Genomic DNA, 19,711 nt, shown 5'->3' on the forward strand with positions numbered 1-19,711 from the left:
AGTATAAATAAGTATGTTAATAAAAGACAATGATTTTTATATTTTCAAATATACATAATTCTTTTGTATTGAAGGAGACGATAAAAACTTATAAATGATATTAGATTTTGTATGATATTAACATAATTTCAAATTTTGCAAATTTATCTCAATTTTAGAATCTCAATTTTCATTCCTCAGTTTCCGATTCAGCAACTTTTGGACCGATATATTTTGCTTTTCTACATCTTTGTAAGGAGATCAAAAGAAAACATAGGAATTAAAATCTCGAATTGAGATTTATTCACAAACATCTGCGTTGAGTTCGCATAGTCGGTTCATTTTGAGTTTGTATTTAATCCATAAAGTTTTATATTCTTATAAAGTTTAGATTTCTAGAATATATACACCCCGTATATACGCGCGAATAAAACTACATAAAATTGTAGCATAGTCTTATATAAACTATGTACATACATCAATTATTAAATATTTGTATTGTAAGTCGGAAATTTTATTTTAGCTGAGAATTTTATCTGTAAAGATTTGAAAAATGCAAAATGTAAATCTCTCTTTCCCTTTCTCTCTTATCGAGAATATTTCATAATGCACAGCATTGGAGTTGTAAACTGTAAAATATAAATACAAAAAATTTATAAAATTTAATAAAATAATTGATAATTTGAAAAGCTTAAATAATACATAATATAAATACATAAAAATTAGTAAAATTTAAAATAACTGATAAATTTGAAAAAATATATTATTTTAATTAAGCTTATATGTATAGAGAACAATAAATAAATAAATAATGATAATAAAATAAATAATAAATAAATTATTTACCACGTTCTATCCTTCAAGCACATAGGAAGAAACGGTAAATTTGCTAGTTCTAAATTACATTTTCTGCGCATGCCGTGGCAAGTCCTTATACCTATATCTTAGTGAAAACAAGCAATAATTCTTTAAAATTTAAGGTCAAATTTATAATAAAGAACAGAACGTCTACAGTGTGGAAAACGTCTCTCGTGTACATCAAACACACATCTGTGCTCTTCGTAATCGGCAGACGCATTTCTTGTACTGCGAAAAGCAAGGAATTACGCGAATAGTTTATTGCAATCACTTTAATTTACATTCCTTTTTTGTGTTTTGTTTCTCATAATGTCTGATTATAAGATAACGTACTTACCAGAGGAGATGATAAGCCACATTCTCGACGATAATGTACTCACTATTGAAGATATCATCAACTTTCGATGCGTGTGCAAACAATTTCGTTATGCAGCCACATATGACAAGTTCTTGGAAAAAAAGTTATCTCAAAGGTAATTCTTGCGGTTTGTAAATCTTTTTGTTATTTTGTCTCATTAACGCCTGTCGCACAATGTATATTACTTCTGCAAAAAACGTATATTATAAATAAATAATTAATAAAAAATATTCGAAAAATTAGATATGTTGCATTTATGTTGTATATTAAATTATTCGCTTTCATTTTTTTCTATTGCTCAATAATTTTGGCAAACTCTACCGTTATATATATACATATATAATATATATATATATATATATATATGGAATGTAAACGTTAAATATAATATACTGTAATAATTCTTAATTTTCAGCTACTTAAAATACTACATAAAAGTAACTTGGTTTATTTATTATAATGTGTATTCTTCAATATATTTAATTACATACATACACATAAGCACATTAATGTTTATTAATTGCATATAGAATACACTTACAGAATTATGCAATATACATATTAGAATCAAAATTTGAAAAATATAAATTTAATTACAAATTAAAATTGACTATTATATATTTTCTATTTTTGATTAAAGTATAAAAAGAAGTCACATATATCTACTCATGCTTTGAATTGTATACTTCAAAAAATTTATTAATTTGAAAAATTACTTGTGCAATAACATTGTTTACTATCATCAAAGTTTGCTGTGTGTTATCTAAATAAAATTAAATGGAAGAACTATGGCGTCATCTTATCTGCATATAAATAATAAAAATATGAATTATCTTTATATCTGCATTTTAGATAAAAAAAATATTATCTTTACTATATAATTTATCTAAAACAATTTTTAGATCATTTTGGTGTAGAATCATTGCACTTAAAAATACTTAAAGTAGACAGTAAAGCGATAAAAATTTATAAATAAAAATATAAATACATATATTATTGTATTCCTTTTATAATTTATGTGTTTTGTATAACTGTGTTTACATAAGCAGTCTTAAAAATTATTATCTAAATAATTATCTAAATAAATCGTCATATATATATATCTTTTATCTAGATATATATAAAACAAAATCATCTTTATCCTATCTAAGATGAATTGATATACTTTTATCTCATCTTTATCCAGCTAATTTTAAATTAATCCTGACACAACACTAAGTATCATTTTCAAAAATTTATTACAATATTTTATGATCGTATTTTAGATGGCCCCATGCAAAGAAAAGATATGAAGATCTTCAGAAAACAAAGGATAAAGAAAACATAAACTTTGTTACAATGGACATAAATTCTACGAAAGAAGTGCGAAATTATTTGTTTCTAATTCTTTTTTATGATTATTATTACTTTAATAGATCAAATGAATATTACTTCGCGATAACCCAATTTAACTTATATTGAAATTCAAAAAACATGTAAAAAAATTCAGAGGTAATATCGATAAATATGTAAATTGTTTGTATGGAAATCGACTTGATTCTGAATGTACACATGGGCCTATAGATGAGCTGCAATATATGTTTTATATTGAGAAGATTAAATGCTTGTTAACACCACTTCCACAGTAGGATCTTAATATATATTATAATGCTACTATTATTACAATTTAATGTATTTACTCATTAGTTAATACTTCAATATACATTTTTTTAGAAATCGCAAATCAATCGAAAGTTATTGCAATATAAAAATGTCTCACTATGTGAAGCTATCTTCGATAGAAAATGAGTTGAACAGATATAAAGATAAACCTGAAAGAAAACAGCTTTTGGAAGAAATTTGTACTTTCATAGCACAACGTATTCAACCTCGAAAAGATGTATGTTACACGAATGTAAGTGCATCATTGGATACAATCGCACAAGAGGTACTGAATTCTCTTAGAAAAAAGCATCTGAACCATTCAATATTCTCCACGTCTGATGAAACTTTTTCTTATTGAAAAACCAACAATATCGAAGATAATCATTGGAATGAAACAGAAAGTACGCACATTATGGATACACTTCAGGAATATATATTTGGCACTTTGAACTTTCGAGTATGTATCTACGTACCCGAAGATAACAAATGTTTGTGTATAGATTATTTAAGTTATTATAGATTATAATATATATAATTATGGGCCATATATGTATACGTTATATGTTGTTTTTAATATTCTCTCGCTTTGATTAATTTGTCCTGTATTATATCTGGCACAGGTTTTACAAAATAAAGTTGGTCAAGATATCATTGTATATACAATATTTAATAGCGTGGCTAGAAGACTTGGTCTACGTTGCGATGTACTAGATATTGAAAATAAATTCTCTATAATTTGGAAATCAAAATTGTAAGTATAGATATATATTTAAAATCGACATTATCATTATTTCTCGATAATCTTGTTTTTTTTATTATACGCATACATATATAATTTTTTATTATAAAAATTTTCATATGATAAAGGTAATATTTTAATTGTTTACAGCGTCACAAATAATTTAGAAAATGCACGATGTTTTTGCATAAAAAACCAGAAATACCCGAACTGTCTTCGTGATTTTTTACCACGTTACAAGTGCTTTGAAACACGTCACGTCACCGCAATAAGAACTTGAACAGGTTGAAACTTATACAATTAATAAATTACATTATATGTGTATAGAAAGAAAAGAAATGTACATCTCCCATTTCTTAATTTATAATTAGATCTTTGTATACATTCAATCTTTATTCATGTTTAATTAACTTTTTTAGATGTTGCACATGATAAAAATTTTTGTTGGAATGATTATAAGAAGACATACAATAATCAAATTGGGATTAATCGAAGTGAATTGTAATGTGTAAAAAACATACGCGCACTAACATAATCGCTAGTTAGTATATAACATAAACCATTGTAAAAATAAAGAGCATTGTGAGATATTTTCAGATAACAATTATGTATAATTTACAATTTTCGATAATTTAACGTGTTTTAAGTGTTTATTGAGGCATTTATTCACAAAAAATCAAAGTAAAAATTTTACAGTTTCTGTCTTATTTTAAATAGTAGTAAACATAAATGAAAACGTGAAATATGCTGTGGAAATTATCATAATATATAATCCACCTACAGATCAATCTACAGATTCGGACCAACATAATAGATAATAGGATGTTATTGACATATACATATATACATACATGTTCGACAATTGAGAATCAACGATGAATAAAATATAGCTATTATCTTTCTGCGATATTCATTGTATTAATTATCATAAATAATAAAGTAAAAAAATTTTGTAACTGCAACAATTTGAATTGGTGCAAAAGAATTAATAAATTATAAAATAAAAAAATTAATTAATTTTAAACTTTTTTTAACACTTTCAATATATGCAAAATATGACGTAATAAATTTGCCATCTATTAATATCTATTATTTTGAAACTTATATAATCGATAGTGTGTTGCATTTGTATAAGTTGGCATTTGTATAAATAGGTACGTTAATAAAAGACAATGATTTTTATATTTTCAAATATACATAATTTCTTTGTATTGAAGGAAACGATAAAAGCGTATAATATTATATATAAATACATGGAAAATGGTGAAATTTAAAAGAATAAAACAAATTTGAATAATATATTATTTTAATTAAACTTAATTGATAAACAAAAACAATAAATAAATAAATAATGATAATAAAATAAATTATAAATTAATTATTTACCACATTCTATCTTTCAAGCGCATAGAAGAAAAGATAAATTTGCTAGTTCTAAATTACATTTTCTGCGCATGCCGCGGCAAGTCCTTATACTTATATCTTAGTGAAAACAAGCAATAATGCTTTAAAATTTGAGGTCAAATTTTATAATAAAGAACAGACCGTCTGTATCGTGGAAAACATCTCTCGTGTACATCAAACACACATCTGTGCTCTTTGTAATCAGCAGACTCATTTCGTGTACTGCGAAAAGCAAGGAATTAATTACGCGAATAGTATATTGCAATCACTTTAATTTACATCCTTTCTTGTGTTTTGTTTCTCATAATGTCTGATTGTAAGATAATGTGTTTACCAGATGAGATAATAGCCATCATTCTCAGCTATAACGTTATCACTATTGAGGATATCATTAACTTTCGATGCGTGTGCAAGCAATTTCGTTATGCAGCAACCACATATAACAAGTTCTTGGAAATAAAATTATCTCAAAGGTAATTTTTGTGGTTTGTAAATCTTTTTGTTATTTTGTCTCATTAACACCTGTCGCACAATGTATATCACATCTGCGAAAAACGTACATTATAAATAAATAATAAATAAAAAATATTCGAAAAATTAGATATGTTGCATATTAAATTATTCGCTTTTATTTTTTTCTATTGCTCAATAATTTTGACAAACTCTACCGTTATATACATATATAATAACATATACATATATATATATATATATGGAATGTAAACGTTAAATATAATATACTGATATAAATTCTTAATTTTCGGCTGTCAAAAATTAAAAGACTAAATATTTTTCGACCGATACTGGCCAAATGATGTTTATTTAATTAATCACACAAAGTTTCGACCACAATGTTTTGACCATAATTTTGGTGTACTTCGCACACTTGACGTTACACTTGAGAACGACAGAAATTCTAGGAAACGTTGTGTGATTAATTAAATAGATATTAATTGGCCTGTATCGGTCGGAAAAGATTTAATCATTAAATAATTTCTTTTAGATTTTTAATTACTAAAAATGTAACGTAAAATCAACTTTGCTTATTTATTTTAATGTGTATTCTTACAACTAAATATATTGAAGAATACACAGTATTTTAAAAATAAAGTTTAAAATCTTGGCCGTGTCCAAGTAAAATTTGGTGCCTTGTGCACCGGTATTTAATTCTAAACGAAAGATTATTTAGTTTCGTTAGGATAACGCATTGTCATCCGCGATTTGGCTCTTGTTGCCCGTCTTATACGTTAATTTAAAAATAAAGATTATGTTTTTGATATATATTCGTGATTGAAACAAACAAAATTGATATTTTTTTATCGGTTTTTTAAATAAATAATTGAAATCATAATAAAATCTTCATAAAAGTAAAAGCATGCCAAGTAACATTTATAAACACAGTCAACATTGTATGTAAATATGCTTTCGGAAAAATTGTTCTGAAAATAATTAAAAAAAATTTTAATATATACACACACGCACATTAATGTTTATTAATAATATGTAGAATACACATATAGAATTACGATTAAAAAATATCAATTTTGTTTGTTTCAATCACGAATATATATCAAAAACATAATCTTTATTTTTAAATTAACGTATAAGACGGGCAACAAGAGCCAAATCGCGGATGACAATGCGTTATCCTAACGAAACTAAATAATCTTTCGTTTAGAATTAAATACCGGTGCACAAGGCACCAAATTTTACTTGGACACGGCCAAGATTTTAAACTTTATTTTTAAAATACTATGTATTCTTCAATATATTTAGTTGTAAGAATACACACACGCACATTAATGTTTATTAATAATATGTAGAATACACATATAGAATTACGCAATATACATATAAAAGTTAAAATTTGAAAATATAATTTTAATATACTTTTAGGAATATGTAGTTCAAAAATAAATGTTTACATGGATAATTACAAATTTAAATTGAATATTATATATTTTATTTTTCTGATTAAAGTATAAAAAGAAGTGACATACATGTACTCATGCTTTGAATTGTATACTTCAAAAAATTTATTAATTTGAAAATTACTTGTGCAATCACATTGTTTTACTATCATCAAAGTTTGCTATGTGTTATCTAAATAAAATTAAATGAAAGGACTATGGCGTCATCTTATCTGCATATAAATAGTAAAAATATAAATTATCTTTATATCTGCATTTTAGATGAAAAATTATTATCTTTACTATATAATTTATCTAGAACAATTTTTAGATCATTTTGGTGTAGAGTCATTGCACTTAAAAATACTTAAACTAAACAGTAAAGCGATAAAAATATATAAATAAAAATATAAATACATATATTATTGTATTCCTTTTATAATTTATGTGTTTTGTATAACTGTGTTTACGTAAGCAATCTTAAATATTATTATCTAAACAATTATCTAGATATATCGCCATATAAATATATATTTTGTCTAGATATACTTAAAACAAAATCATCTTTATCCTATCTAAAATGAATTACATACTTTTATCTCTCATCTTTATCTAGCTAATTTTAAAATAATCTTGACACAACACTAAGTATCATTATCAAAAATTTATTACAATATTTTATGGTCGTATTTTAGATGGCCTTATGCAAAGAAAAAATATGAAAGTCTTAAGGAAACAACAGATAGAAAAAACATAAACTTTGTTACAGAAGGCATAATATCTGTGATTCAATTGCGAAATGATTTGTCTCTAATTCTTTTTTACGATTATTATTACAATAATAGGGCAAATCAAAATTACTTCGACTTAATTGCTAATGTATTAACATTCGAAAATGTCATGAAATTCAGCGGTAATATCGATGAATATAGAAATCAATTTACTGTTCCTAAAAGTACACATGACCATATAGATGTGCTAAAAAATATGTTTTATATTGAGGAGTTTAAATTCTTGTTAACACAATTTCCACAGTAGGATCTTCATATATATTATAATGCTACTATTATTACAATTTAATGTATTTATTCATTAGTTAATAATTCAATATATACAAATTTTTTAGAGGAATTGATCGCAAATCAATCGAAGAATATTGCAATATAGAAATGTCTCACTATGAAAAGCTATCTTGGATACGAAATGAGTTAGACAGATATAGTGTGAAACCTGAAGAACAGCTTTTGGAAGAAATTTGTACTTTCATAGCACAACGTATTCAACCTCGAAAAGATGTATGTTACACGAATATAAGTGCATCATTGGATACAATCGCACAAGAGGTACTGAATTCTCTTAGAAAGAAGCATCCGAACCATTCGATATTCTTCACTTCTGATGAAACTTTTTCTTATTGGAAAACCAACAATATCGAAGATAATCATTGGAATGAAACAGAAAGCACGCAGATTATGGATACACTCCAGGAATATATATTTGGCACTTTGAATTTTCGACCATGTATCTCCTCACCCGAAAATATCAAATATTTGTGTATAGATTATGTAAGATATTATAGATTATAATACATATATAATTATGGACCATATATGTTTATGTTATATGTTGTTCTTAATATTCTGTCGCTTTGATTAATTTATCCTGTATTATACCTGGCATAGGTTTTACAAAGTAAATTTGGTAAAGATATCATTGTATATACAATATTTCATAGCGTGGCTAGAAGACTTGGTCTACGTTGCGATGTACGAGTACTACATATTATCGATAATTTCGATATATTTTGGAAACCAAAATTGTAAGTATAGATATATATTAGAATCGACATTATTATTATTTCTCAATAATCTTCCTTTTTTTTTATTATACGCATGCATATATAATTTTTTATTATAAAAATGTTCATAATGATTAAAGTAATATTTTAATTGTTTACAGCGTCACGGATAATTTAGAAAATGCACGAAAATTTTACATAAAATACAAGAATTACCCGAATTGTCTTACTGATAATCGATCATTAATTTGGGGACGAGTCTTAACAACTAGAAAGGTTGAAAATTACTTATTTAAATTACACTAAATATGTATAGAAAGAAGAGAAATGTGCAATTTCTCATTTTCTAATTTATAATTACATTTTTGTTTACATGTCGTCTTTATATTCATGTTTAATTTTTTTAGATGTTGGTGTATACAACAAATATCGTTGACGCATTTATAAGGGCACATATATATATAATAAGAAAATGGCTTTTATATGAAGATAATTAAATAGAGCATTATATAAAATCTTCTGATATGATTAAAATGTATTGTATGTTTTGTAATCATATTATGATGATAGGGTATTATGAATGCAAGTTATATATACATATGATGCAAAATGTGAGTAATTATATTAATTTGAGCATATTTATATATACTCATAATGACGTATTTTGCAAACAGTTTCAAGATATCATAATATGTCCGTGTTTTGAGTAGTATATGAGCCTGCATCTGTGTCTATTTTTGTCATCATGTTTTAAGAAATATGAGTACAATATGAGTAAAGTACATCCGCGCACTAACAATCGCATATTAGTATATAATATATACAATTGTAAAAATATTGAACATTGTGAGATTCTTTTAGATAACAATTCTTTTACATAACAATATGTATAATTTACAATTTTTTATAAATTAACGTGATTTAGTGTTTATTGAAACATTTATTCACAAAAAAATCAATTAAAGTACAAATTTTACAGTTTGTGTCTTAGATTTTGTTTTAAATAGTAACACAAATAAATAAAAACGTAAAATATGCCATAGTTGCATGGACCAACATAATAGACAGATGTTATATTGACGCATATATATGTACATACATATATATGTTCGACTTTTGTAGAGAAATACTATGCCCTATTTTTGTATGCAATGTCAATTGAGAATCAACGACGAATAAAATGTATTTATCGTTCTCTACTATATTTATTGTATTTATTAATATAAACAATAAAATTAGAAAAATTGTGATTGCAAGAATTTGAATTGGTGCAGTAAAATTTATAAATTTAAAAATGTTTAAAAATTAATTAATTTATGAACTTCTTTTTAATACTTCAAGTATATGCAAAATATGACATAATTAAAATTTACCATTTATTAATATCTAATATTTTGAAACTTTTATAAACGATAGTGTTGCATTTGTATAAGTAAAAACAGGTATATTAATAAAAGACAATGATTATTATGTTTTGAAATATATATAATACTTTTAAGTTGAAGAAGACAATAAAAACGTATTAATGATATTAGATTTTGTATGATATATTGTATGATAATTGCAGATTTTAAAAATTTGTGCAAGATTCAAGCAAGACTTTAAAATTTGACTAATTCCAACAAGTTATATCTTCCTTTTATGTAGAGGATATCTTCAATGGATGAGGCATTAGTTTAAGAAACATAACGAACAACGTTAAATATAAATTAAAATATATTAAAATGTGGTAATTGTACAAAGACTTATACAAAAAAAAATTTTTTTATATATCTGAAAATATAAAAAACACATAATTGAGGAACACATGCTTAGTGATGAGACAGCAAATATACTCCGCATTTGGGCACAGAACACATTTAATGTCATTAAAATGTGACACTTTAATTTCCGTTTCTTTGAAACTTCTGTTAGAACATTCATCTTATATTTTATTTTTCAAAAATAAATTTATTAATTTTACAAATATGTTTCTTCAGTGATCGAGCGATTTAAACAATATATAATCTTCTACATCACGGTATATAATAATTTACACCCCGTATATACGCGCGAGTAAACTACATAAAATTGTCGAAATTCTTAAATATTACACATTATTTATTAAAAAGAACGAAAGATAAACAGAAAGAAAGAGAGGAAGAAAGATTGAAATATATTTCATATTATAAATAATGTCTTAACAATACTAATAATTCATATAAATATTTGTATTTATAAATTGAAATAAGTTTTAACAAATTTAATTGAATTAAAATTAATAATCTGAACATTAATTTAAATGTCTGTGCTGTATTTTTTAAATTTATAAATTCATTCTTTGATTTTATTATGCGGCGCATTTGTCATGATGTAAAATCTTTTAACTAATTTCGTTAGACAATCAAAAGAAGAACATAAATTTAATGGAATAAAAATCATAACAAAGTTTAACATAACTATTAACGAAGAATGTTTTCATCGTATCAATTATGCAGAGGATCTCTTCAATGGATGTAGCATTATTTTAGAAGGTATAACAAACAACGTGGAGGATGCGATATCTGTGATGAAAAATTACATCCTATTATCTATCGATACATATGTGATATATCATATAAAAATAAAGCATAAAGAAATTTATACATAATGTTTTAAGTGTGCGGCCTTCTTATTCTATATCAGGAAATATATTAAAATCAGATAATTGTACAAACACTTATACCAAAATATTTTATATATCTGAAAATATAAAAAAACATAATTGAAACACACATGCTTAGAACAGCAAATATACTCCACACTTGGATATAAAACACATTTAAGGTCATTCTGAAACGCAAAATTTAATAAGATAAATAATTCTTTTAAATTAATATGATATTTATTTTAATTTTTTTTATAATATCTCTGCATCTCTTCAAAAGCTACCAAAAGAGTAAATGAAAAACCGATAAATATAAATATTATTATTTAGTTTTTTTTAGTGATTAATATAAACTTTTGAAAAATAAATGAACAAATATACTTAATGAATAAGAAAGTTGGTCTCGAAATAAACAAGGGTATGCGAACCGAAGGCGAAGGTTTGTGCGTTAGATAAGAAAAATTAATTTTTCCCCTATGTCTTATAATTGTGCACGAAGCACGGAATTTGCATAGTGCTAACAATAAGATTATTTAGGAATAAATCTCAACTTGGTTCTCAATTTTAGAATATCTATTTTAATTCCTAAGTTCCCGATTCAGCAACTTCTGGACCGATATATTTTGCTTTTCTACATCTTTTTAAGGGGATCAGAGGGAAACATAGTAACTAAAAAATCTAGAATTGAGATTTATTCACAAACATCCGCGTTGAGTTCGCATAGTCTGTACGATTATTCTGACGTATGGTAATTAAATCGAAAATTAGTTTTGCATTAATCCTTTCAAGAAAAATTGAATAATGTAAAATAGATATTTTCTATAGTCAAAGAGTGCATGATATATTGTCTTCCTGTCACTTATGCTTTAATTGCATTTGCTAATCTTTACAGTCTCCTTTTCGGAGAATCGAGGATAAATACGCTTGTTGTTTTTTCTCTTAATAGTAAATTGAAGAGAGATTCCGGACCGCATTTCGAGAACAGTATATCCGATACCGACAGGCTTCTTTTACAGAAGGACGAAGAGATAGGAACGATATTATTAGTTTATTTAATTAAAATATATAATTATTTATATAATTATTTATACAAGATATTAAAAAATTAGACCGATAAAAAAATAAACGTAATAAAAAAAATACTAAAGATTTTATCAAGCTTTACGAGATTATATGTCAGTACGGAAACCCGGTAAAAATTTTTTATATATAATTATATATAAATAATTGTATAATTATACATATAATCGTAAAAATTTATTTGGTTTAGAAAATATATTACGAGAAGTGCCGCAGAAAATTTATCTTGATCGGAAAACGTGAAAAGTCGAAGACTAACAGCAACGAAGACATAACAATTGTGACTACAAGAAATTCAAGCTTACCCTCGACTCGTTCAATTCTCAGAAGCAGCCCGAGCTCGGCCACGAAGACCACCTGCTTATCGCCGATTCTCTCTTCACACTCTATTCGCACAAACTCAAGCACACTCGCGACGCGATACACACGTACCGTTTTAAAATTTTACGACTCGGGAAAAAAAACCTTCATTCTAGGCGAAGAATTTACGAAAATACACTAAACACGCGATTCTCGGGTTCGCGCAAATCCACGGTGAGATTGTCAACATGTTTTGCAGCGATTGTAGAGTATTTAAAAACGAGTCTGCGAACAAATTTAATAAAAACTTTTCTGATATGTTTTTCCGATTTTATACTCGCTCGCAGGCAATATTTATTTTCAATAGTTTAATTAGTTTTATTAATACGTACGCGCCGCTTCTCAGTCCTTCGCGAAAACAAATATATGTGATATTCTTCCTTGTTTTCACTCGGCGCGTCTTTATCGCGACTGCGTTTTAGCAATAATAAGGTGTCGCTTAAATCGACGAAATTCGCGGCAAACTTCACTTATTCCTACTTGCGAGGAAGCGTCCAATTTCTGAAATTATTCCGAGCTCCGCCGCGACGATTGTCTATGTATCCTTGTAGACAATCATTTATTCCGACGCACAATACACATATACACTCGCGATGCATTACGCGTTTGCGTAGCTTGAAAAAAACTTCACTCAACGACGAACGACTTTCTCGCTCCTTTTCGCGACTGCGCGATTTTCACGTTTGACACGTGGCACCACTGACAGCTACTCGCGCACTTTCCGGTTGCACTGTTGAGAACACTGACTACGGTACGCGGCGCACACGTCGCGTTTGAAAAAGTTTACTTTCAACTTTATTAACGAAACCCGCGACGTATTTTCACATCGTTCCGATCGCGATTCGATCGACATATCAATCGTCACGCGTGTCCCGTACTTCCGCACGCGTCTGTCACTCGACTCGCGACAAAATACACGACAGATGCGAGAAAACGCGCGACGCGCGCGAGATTGTCCGACCGCGGCGGTAGCTCGACTCGAACTGCGCAGTCGCGCGCTGTCAGCTATCAGCGCGGCCAAGGTTATCGCACGCAGCACGTACGGAGCGCGCGCCTTAATGTTAATTTATAAATACGAATATTTATACGAATTAATAGTATTGTTACGACATTATTTATACTATAAAATATATTTCAATCTTTCTTTCTCTCTCCCTCTCTGTCTATCTTTCTTTCTTTTTAATAAATAATGTACATATTTGAAGAATATTCGACAATTTTATGTGGTTTTACTCGCACGTATATACGGGGTGGAAACTATTGCATAACGTGATATAGAGAATTATAAATCGATTAAATAGCTCGATTACTGAAGAAATGTTATTGTAAAATTAATAAATTTATTTTTGAAAAATAAAATACAAGATGAGTGTCCTAACAGAAGTTTAGAAGAAACGGAAACTAGAATGTTACATTTTGAATGACATTAAATGTATTCTGTGCCCAAATGTGAAGTATATTTGCTGTTCCTTCACTAAGCATGTGTTTCTCAATTATGTGTTTATTTCTATTTTTAATTAATTAATTATTAATTAAAAAATAATAAATTTATTTTGGAAAAATAAAATAGAAGGTTCGAGTGTTCTAATAAAAGTTTGATAGACACTGAAACTAAAGTGTTACATTAATTTAATATATTCATTAGATTTATCATGTATTATTTTTACTATATACAATTTATATGTTGTATATAATAAAAATTATTAATTTATATAGAATTTTATAAAATATTTTTGATACAGGAAAAAGAAAAAGAGAGAGATTTACATTTTTCAAATCTTTACAGATAAAATTCTCAGCTAAAATAAAAACCTCGATTTACAATACGAATATTTATATGAATTATATCGCTAAGATATTATTTAGACATTGAAATGTTTGCGGTAATACATATGGGCATCTAAATTTGCTGTGCCAAAGTTTGTTAAGTTTTGTGCGTTTAACAAAAATGAACGTCACGCGTTAAGTAAAAATACTTTTTCATTTTTGTTCCAAACTCATGTTATTTGCGATCCATATTTCTCTCTCATGCATGATTTACGCAAAATTATTACAACTCCAAATTAAAATAAAAAGTCGACACAATGCACAGCACTAGAATCATAAAGTGTAAAATATAAATATATGAAAATTAGTAAAATTTAATAAAATAATTGTTGGGCGAGTGATATATATTTGAAATAAAATACTCTTGATGCGTTGAGAACTGTTTATTACTCGGAGAAGAATCAATAATGAGAGCGCGTCTCTCGACCGGCGGTCGTCTTATATACCGCCGTCAAAATAACCGACGCTTCAAATCGCGCCAATCACGCGAGGACACGAATTCGACAAAAATCTCAGACGACGAACGGATAAACATGTACGGAAGACATACAATACAAAAGAATGTAAATACCGAGACAATGCCTTATAATAATACATGCCCGCAATAACAAGACGGACGACGGATAACTAAATAAGTCGAGCCCAACGAATAAATGCCAACATAATTCATAATTTGAACGATATTATTTTCATTAAACTTAAATATTATATAATATATAAATACATGGAAACTAGTGAAATTTAAAATAATTGACAAATTTGAAAAATATATTATTTTAATTAAACTTAAATGATAAAAAGAACAATAAATAAATAAATAGTGATAATAAAATAAATAATAAATAAATTATTTACCACGTTCTATCTTTCAAGCGCATAGAAGAAATGGTAAATTTGCTAGTTCTAAATTACATTTTCTGCGCATGCCGTGGCAGATCCTTATACCTATATCTTAGTGAAAACAAGCTATAATGCTTTAAAATTTAAGGTTAAATTTTATAATAAAGAACAGAACGTCTACAGTGTGGAAAACGTCTCTCGTGTACATCAAACACACATCTGTGCTCTTCGTAATCGGCAGACTCATTTCGTGTACTGCAAAAAGCAAAGAATTAATTACGCGAATAGTTTATTGCAATCACTTTAATTTACATTCCTTTTTTGTGTTTTGTTTCTCATAATGTCTGAATGTAAGATAACGTGCTTACCAGAGGAGATGATAAGCCACATTCTTAACGATAATGTACTCACTATTGAAGATATCATCAACTTTCGAGGCGTGTGCAAGCAATTTCGTGATGCAGTTAAATATGACAAGTTTTTGGAAAAAAAGTTCAAGTCAATTGATTTATTTAATTAATCACACAATGTTTCAACCACGATGTTTCGACCATATAATTTTAGTCTTTCGCACACTTAACAGTAACACTTGAGAAAGCCAAAAATTATATGAAACGTTGTGTAATTAATTAAATAAATATTAATTAGTCTATATATATATCGGTCAAAAAATATTCAGTCATTAAATAATTTTTTTTTAGATTTAATTCTTAAAAATACAACATAAAAGTAACTTTGTTTATTTATTATAATGTGTATTCTTCAATATATTTAATTGCACTTTTAAATATAAAAATTATATATATGATATATATTCGTGATAGAAACAGATTTGATATTTTTCTATCGGTTCTTTTTTATAAATAACATTAAAATCACTGTAAAATCTTTATAAAAGTAAAAACATCCCAAGTGACATATATAAGCACAGTCGACATTGTTTGTAAATATGCTTTCGAACAAATTGTTCTACAAAATATTAAAAAAAACTTAATATATACATACATACACATAAGCACATTAATGTTTATTAATTGCATATAGAATACACTTATAGAATTATGCAATATACATATTAGAATCAAAATTTGAAAAGTAAAATTAAATTACAAATTAAAATTGACTATTATATATTTTCTTTTTTTGATTAAAGTATAAAAAGAAGTGACATATATGTACTCATGCTTTGAATTGTATACTTCAAAAAATTTATTAATTTGAAAAATTACTTGTGCAATCACATTGTTTACTATCATCAAAGTTTGCTGTGTGTTATCTAAATAAAATTAAATGGAAGAACTATGGCGTCATTTTATTTGCAAATAGATAATAAAAATATGAATTATTTATATATCTGCATTTTAGATAAAAAAAATATTATCTTTACTATATAATTTATCTAGAACAATTTTTAGATCATTTTGGTGTAGAGTCATAGCATTTAAAAATACTTAAAGTAGACATACTTAAAACGATATAAATTTATAAATAAAAATATAAATACATATACTGTTGTATTCCTTTTATAATTTATATTTTTTGTATAACTGTGTTTACATAAGCAGTCTTAAATATTATTATCTAAAAAATTGATTAGATATATCGCCATATAATTATATATTTTGTCTAGATCAATGTCTAGATGATTATCTTTATCCTATCTAATTGTAAAACGAATTTACATACTTCTATCTCATCTTTATCTAGCTAATTTTAAAATAATCTTGACACAACACTAAGTATCGTTATCAAAAATTTATTACAGTATTTTATGGTCGTATTTTAGATGGCCCTATGCAAAGAAAAATATGAAAGTCTTAAGGAAACAAAGGATGGAAAAAACATAAACTTTGTTACAAAAGGCATAAATTATGTGATACAATTGCGAAATTATTTGTCTCTAATCCTTTTTTACGATTATTATTATAATAATAGATCAAATCAAAATTATTTTGATGACTCAATTGCTAATGTATTAACATTCGAAAATGTAATAAAATTCTGCGGTAAAATCGATGAATATGTAAATTAACTTGTTCCTAAACGTATATATAAGCCTATAGATGTGCTGAAATGTATGTTTTATTTTGAGGAAATAAAATGCTCGTTTACACAATCTCCACGGTAGGTTATTTTCATATATATTATAGAGCTACTATTATCACAATTTAATGTTTTATTTTATTAACTTAATACTACAATTTATAATTTTTTTAGAAAAATTGATCGCAAATCAATCGAAAGATATTGCAATGTAGAAATGTCTCACTATGAAAAGCTATTCTCGATAGGAAACGAGTTGGACAGATATAGAGAGAAACCTGAAAGAGATCAGCTTTTGGAAAAAATTTGTACTTTTGTGGCAAAATATATTCAAATTCGAGAAGATGTATGTTACACGAATGTAAGTGCATCATTGGATACAATCGCACAAGAGGTACGGAATCGTCTCAGAGAAAAGCATCCGAACCATTTGATATTCTCCACGTCTGATGAAACTTTTTCTTATTGGAAAACCAACAATATCGAAGATAATCATTGGGACGAAACAGAAAGTACGCAGATTATGGATACACTCCAGGAATATACATTTGGCACTTTCGACCATCTTCTTACTTATTTTTGACTAATTTCTTACCCAAAGATATTAAATGTTTGTGTATAGATTATGTAAGTTATTATAAATTATAATACATATATAATTATAGGCCATATATGTTCATGTTATATATGTTGTTCTTAATATTCTCTCGCTTTGATTAATTTATTCTGTATTATACCTTGCACAGGTTTTACAAAGTAAATATGGTCAAGATATCATTATATTTGCAATATTTCATAGCGTGGCTAGAAGACTTGGTCTACGTTGCGATATAATACTTATTTGGCCTCGCTATTGTATATTTTGGAGACCAAAATTGTAAGTATAGATACATTAGATTCGACATTATCATCATTTTTCGGTAATCTTTCTTTTCTTCTTATACGCATACATATATAATTTTTATTATAAATATTTTCATAAGGATTAAAATAATAATTTAATTGTTTACAGCGTCACAAGTAGTTTAAAAAATTCACGATGTTTTTTCGTAAACGGCGAAAATTTCCCGAATTGTCTTACTGATTATATGTCAGAGTACAGGAGTCAAACAGATTACTTTCGCCACCTCGCAATAACAACTACAGAGGTTGGAAATTATTTATTTATTTTTTATATTAATTTTAAGTTATTAATATAGGGTTAAATTTACAAAAAATTAATAAATTACAATAAATATGTATAGGATGAAGAGAATTGTACTGTCTTTCATTTTTTAATTTATATAATAAGATTTATGTTTACATTTAATCTTTGTTCATGTTTAATTTGCTTTTTTAGATGTTGTTGAAATTAAAAAATTTAATTCTAAACGAAAAATTATTTAGTTTCGTTAGGATAACGCATTGTCATCCGCGATTTGGCTCTTGTTGCCCGTCTTATACGTTAATTTAAAAAATTTCGTTGGAAAGTTTATAACGAATCATGAAATAAGAGATTTGGGATTAGTCAAAGTAAAATGTAAAATTGAAACAGAAAACGGATCATAAATTGTATTATATAATATATACAACTGTAAAAATATATTGAATTTTGTGATGCTTTTAGATAACGATTATGTATAATTTACAATTTTCTATAATTTAACGTGTTTAAATGTTTAGTGAGACATTTATTCATTATATGTATATAGAAAGAAGAGAAATGTGGAATCTCTCATTTTTTAATTTATAATTAGATCTTTGTTTACATGTCGTCTTTATTCATGTTTAATTAATTTTTTTAGATGTTGGTGTTAACAAAAAATATTGTTGTAGATTTTATAGCGGATCCTAAAATAAAAGTTTCGCGATTAATCCGAATTAATTGTAATAGGTAAAGAACATACGTGCACTAACAATTGCATATTAGTATATAATATATATACAATTGTAAATAATATATGATATTTTTAAATCAGCCAATAGAGCCCAAGCGCGAAAAATTAATTTTTCGGAACTGTATATCTTGATTTGAGATTACTAAGTTCCATATATAAATTAATCTCGAACTTACATATGGAGAAAAATAAGCGAGAAAAATCACACCTATATTTTTCTTCATATGTAAGTTTGAGATTAATTTATATATGGAACTTAGTAATCTCAAACCAAGAGATACAGTTCCGAAAAATTAATTTTTCGCGCTTGGGCTCTATTAGCCGATTTAAAAATATCACAAATATTATTATTATTTAATATTGAGAAC

The 19,711-nt window shown here is 26.5% G+C and overlaps 3 protein-coding genes and 1 long non-coding RNA gene across 5 annotated transcripts in view; 3 read left to right on the forward strand and 1 right to left on the reverse strand.

Annotated features, from left to right (window-relative positions):
• The window catches only part of LOC114945146 (uncharacterized), a 57,807-nt gene that overhangs the window by 12,773 nt on the left and 25,323 nt on the right, over positions 1-19,711 (forward strand). The gene's annotated exons all lie outside the window — the stretch shown is intronic.
• LOC114943344 (uncharacterized) lies at positions 260-13,725 on the reverse strand. The gene is made up of 4 exons (XR_003822001.2): positions 12,702-13,725; positions 1,175-1,382; positions 826-1,065; positions 260-608 (listed from the first exon to the last, which is right to left on the reverse strand). It is a non-coding gene; the product is annotated as an uncharacterized LOC114943344 (long non-coding RNA).
• On the forward strand, positions 2,867-4,480 carry LOC146722149 (uncharacterized). Its single transcript, XM_085485375.1, has 4 exons — positions 2,867-3,296; positions 3,460-3,590; positions 3,729-3,862; positions 3,998-4,480. The coding sequence occupies exons 1-3, from the start codon at positions 3,252-3,254 to the stop codon at positions 3,856-3,858; spliced, it is 306 nt and encodes a 101-aa protein (XP_085341501.1). The 5' UTR covers positions 2,867-3,251; the 3' UTR covers positions 3,859-3,862; positions 3,998-4,480.
• On the forward strand, positions 5,132-9,889 carry LOC114943343 (uncharacterized). Of its 2 annotated transcripts, none has more exons than XM_029318927.2 (6): positions 5,132-5,455; positions 7,588-7,926; positions 8,019-8,457; positions 8,575-8,711; positions 8,852-8,966; positions 9,098-9,889. In XM_029318927.2, the coding sequence occupies exons 1-6, from the start codon at positions 5,289-5,291 to the stop codon at positions 9,185-9,187; spliced, it is 1,287 nt and encodes a 428-aa protein (XP_029174760.2). In that variant the 5' UTR covers positions 5,132-5,288; the 3' UTR covers positions 9,188-9,889. The 2 variants fall into 2 exon arrangements, with proteins under 2 accessions (XP_029174760.2, XP_085341495.1); XM_085485369.1 differs by having other exon boundaries at positions 7,588-7,805; positions 8,021-8,457.

This window comes from Nylanderia fulva, unplaced genomic scaffold (assembly GCF_048542155.1).
Source record: "Nylanderia fulva isolate GAGA-0341 unplaced genomic scaffold, ASM4854215v1 Scaffold361, whole genome shotgun sequence".
NCBI classification, from domain to species: domain Eukaryota; kingdom Metazoa; phylum Arthropoda; class Insecta; order Hymenoptera; family Formicidae; genus Nylanderia; species Nylanderia fulva.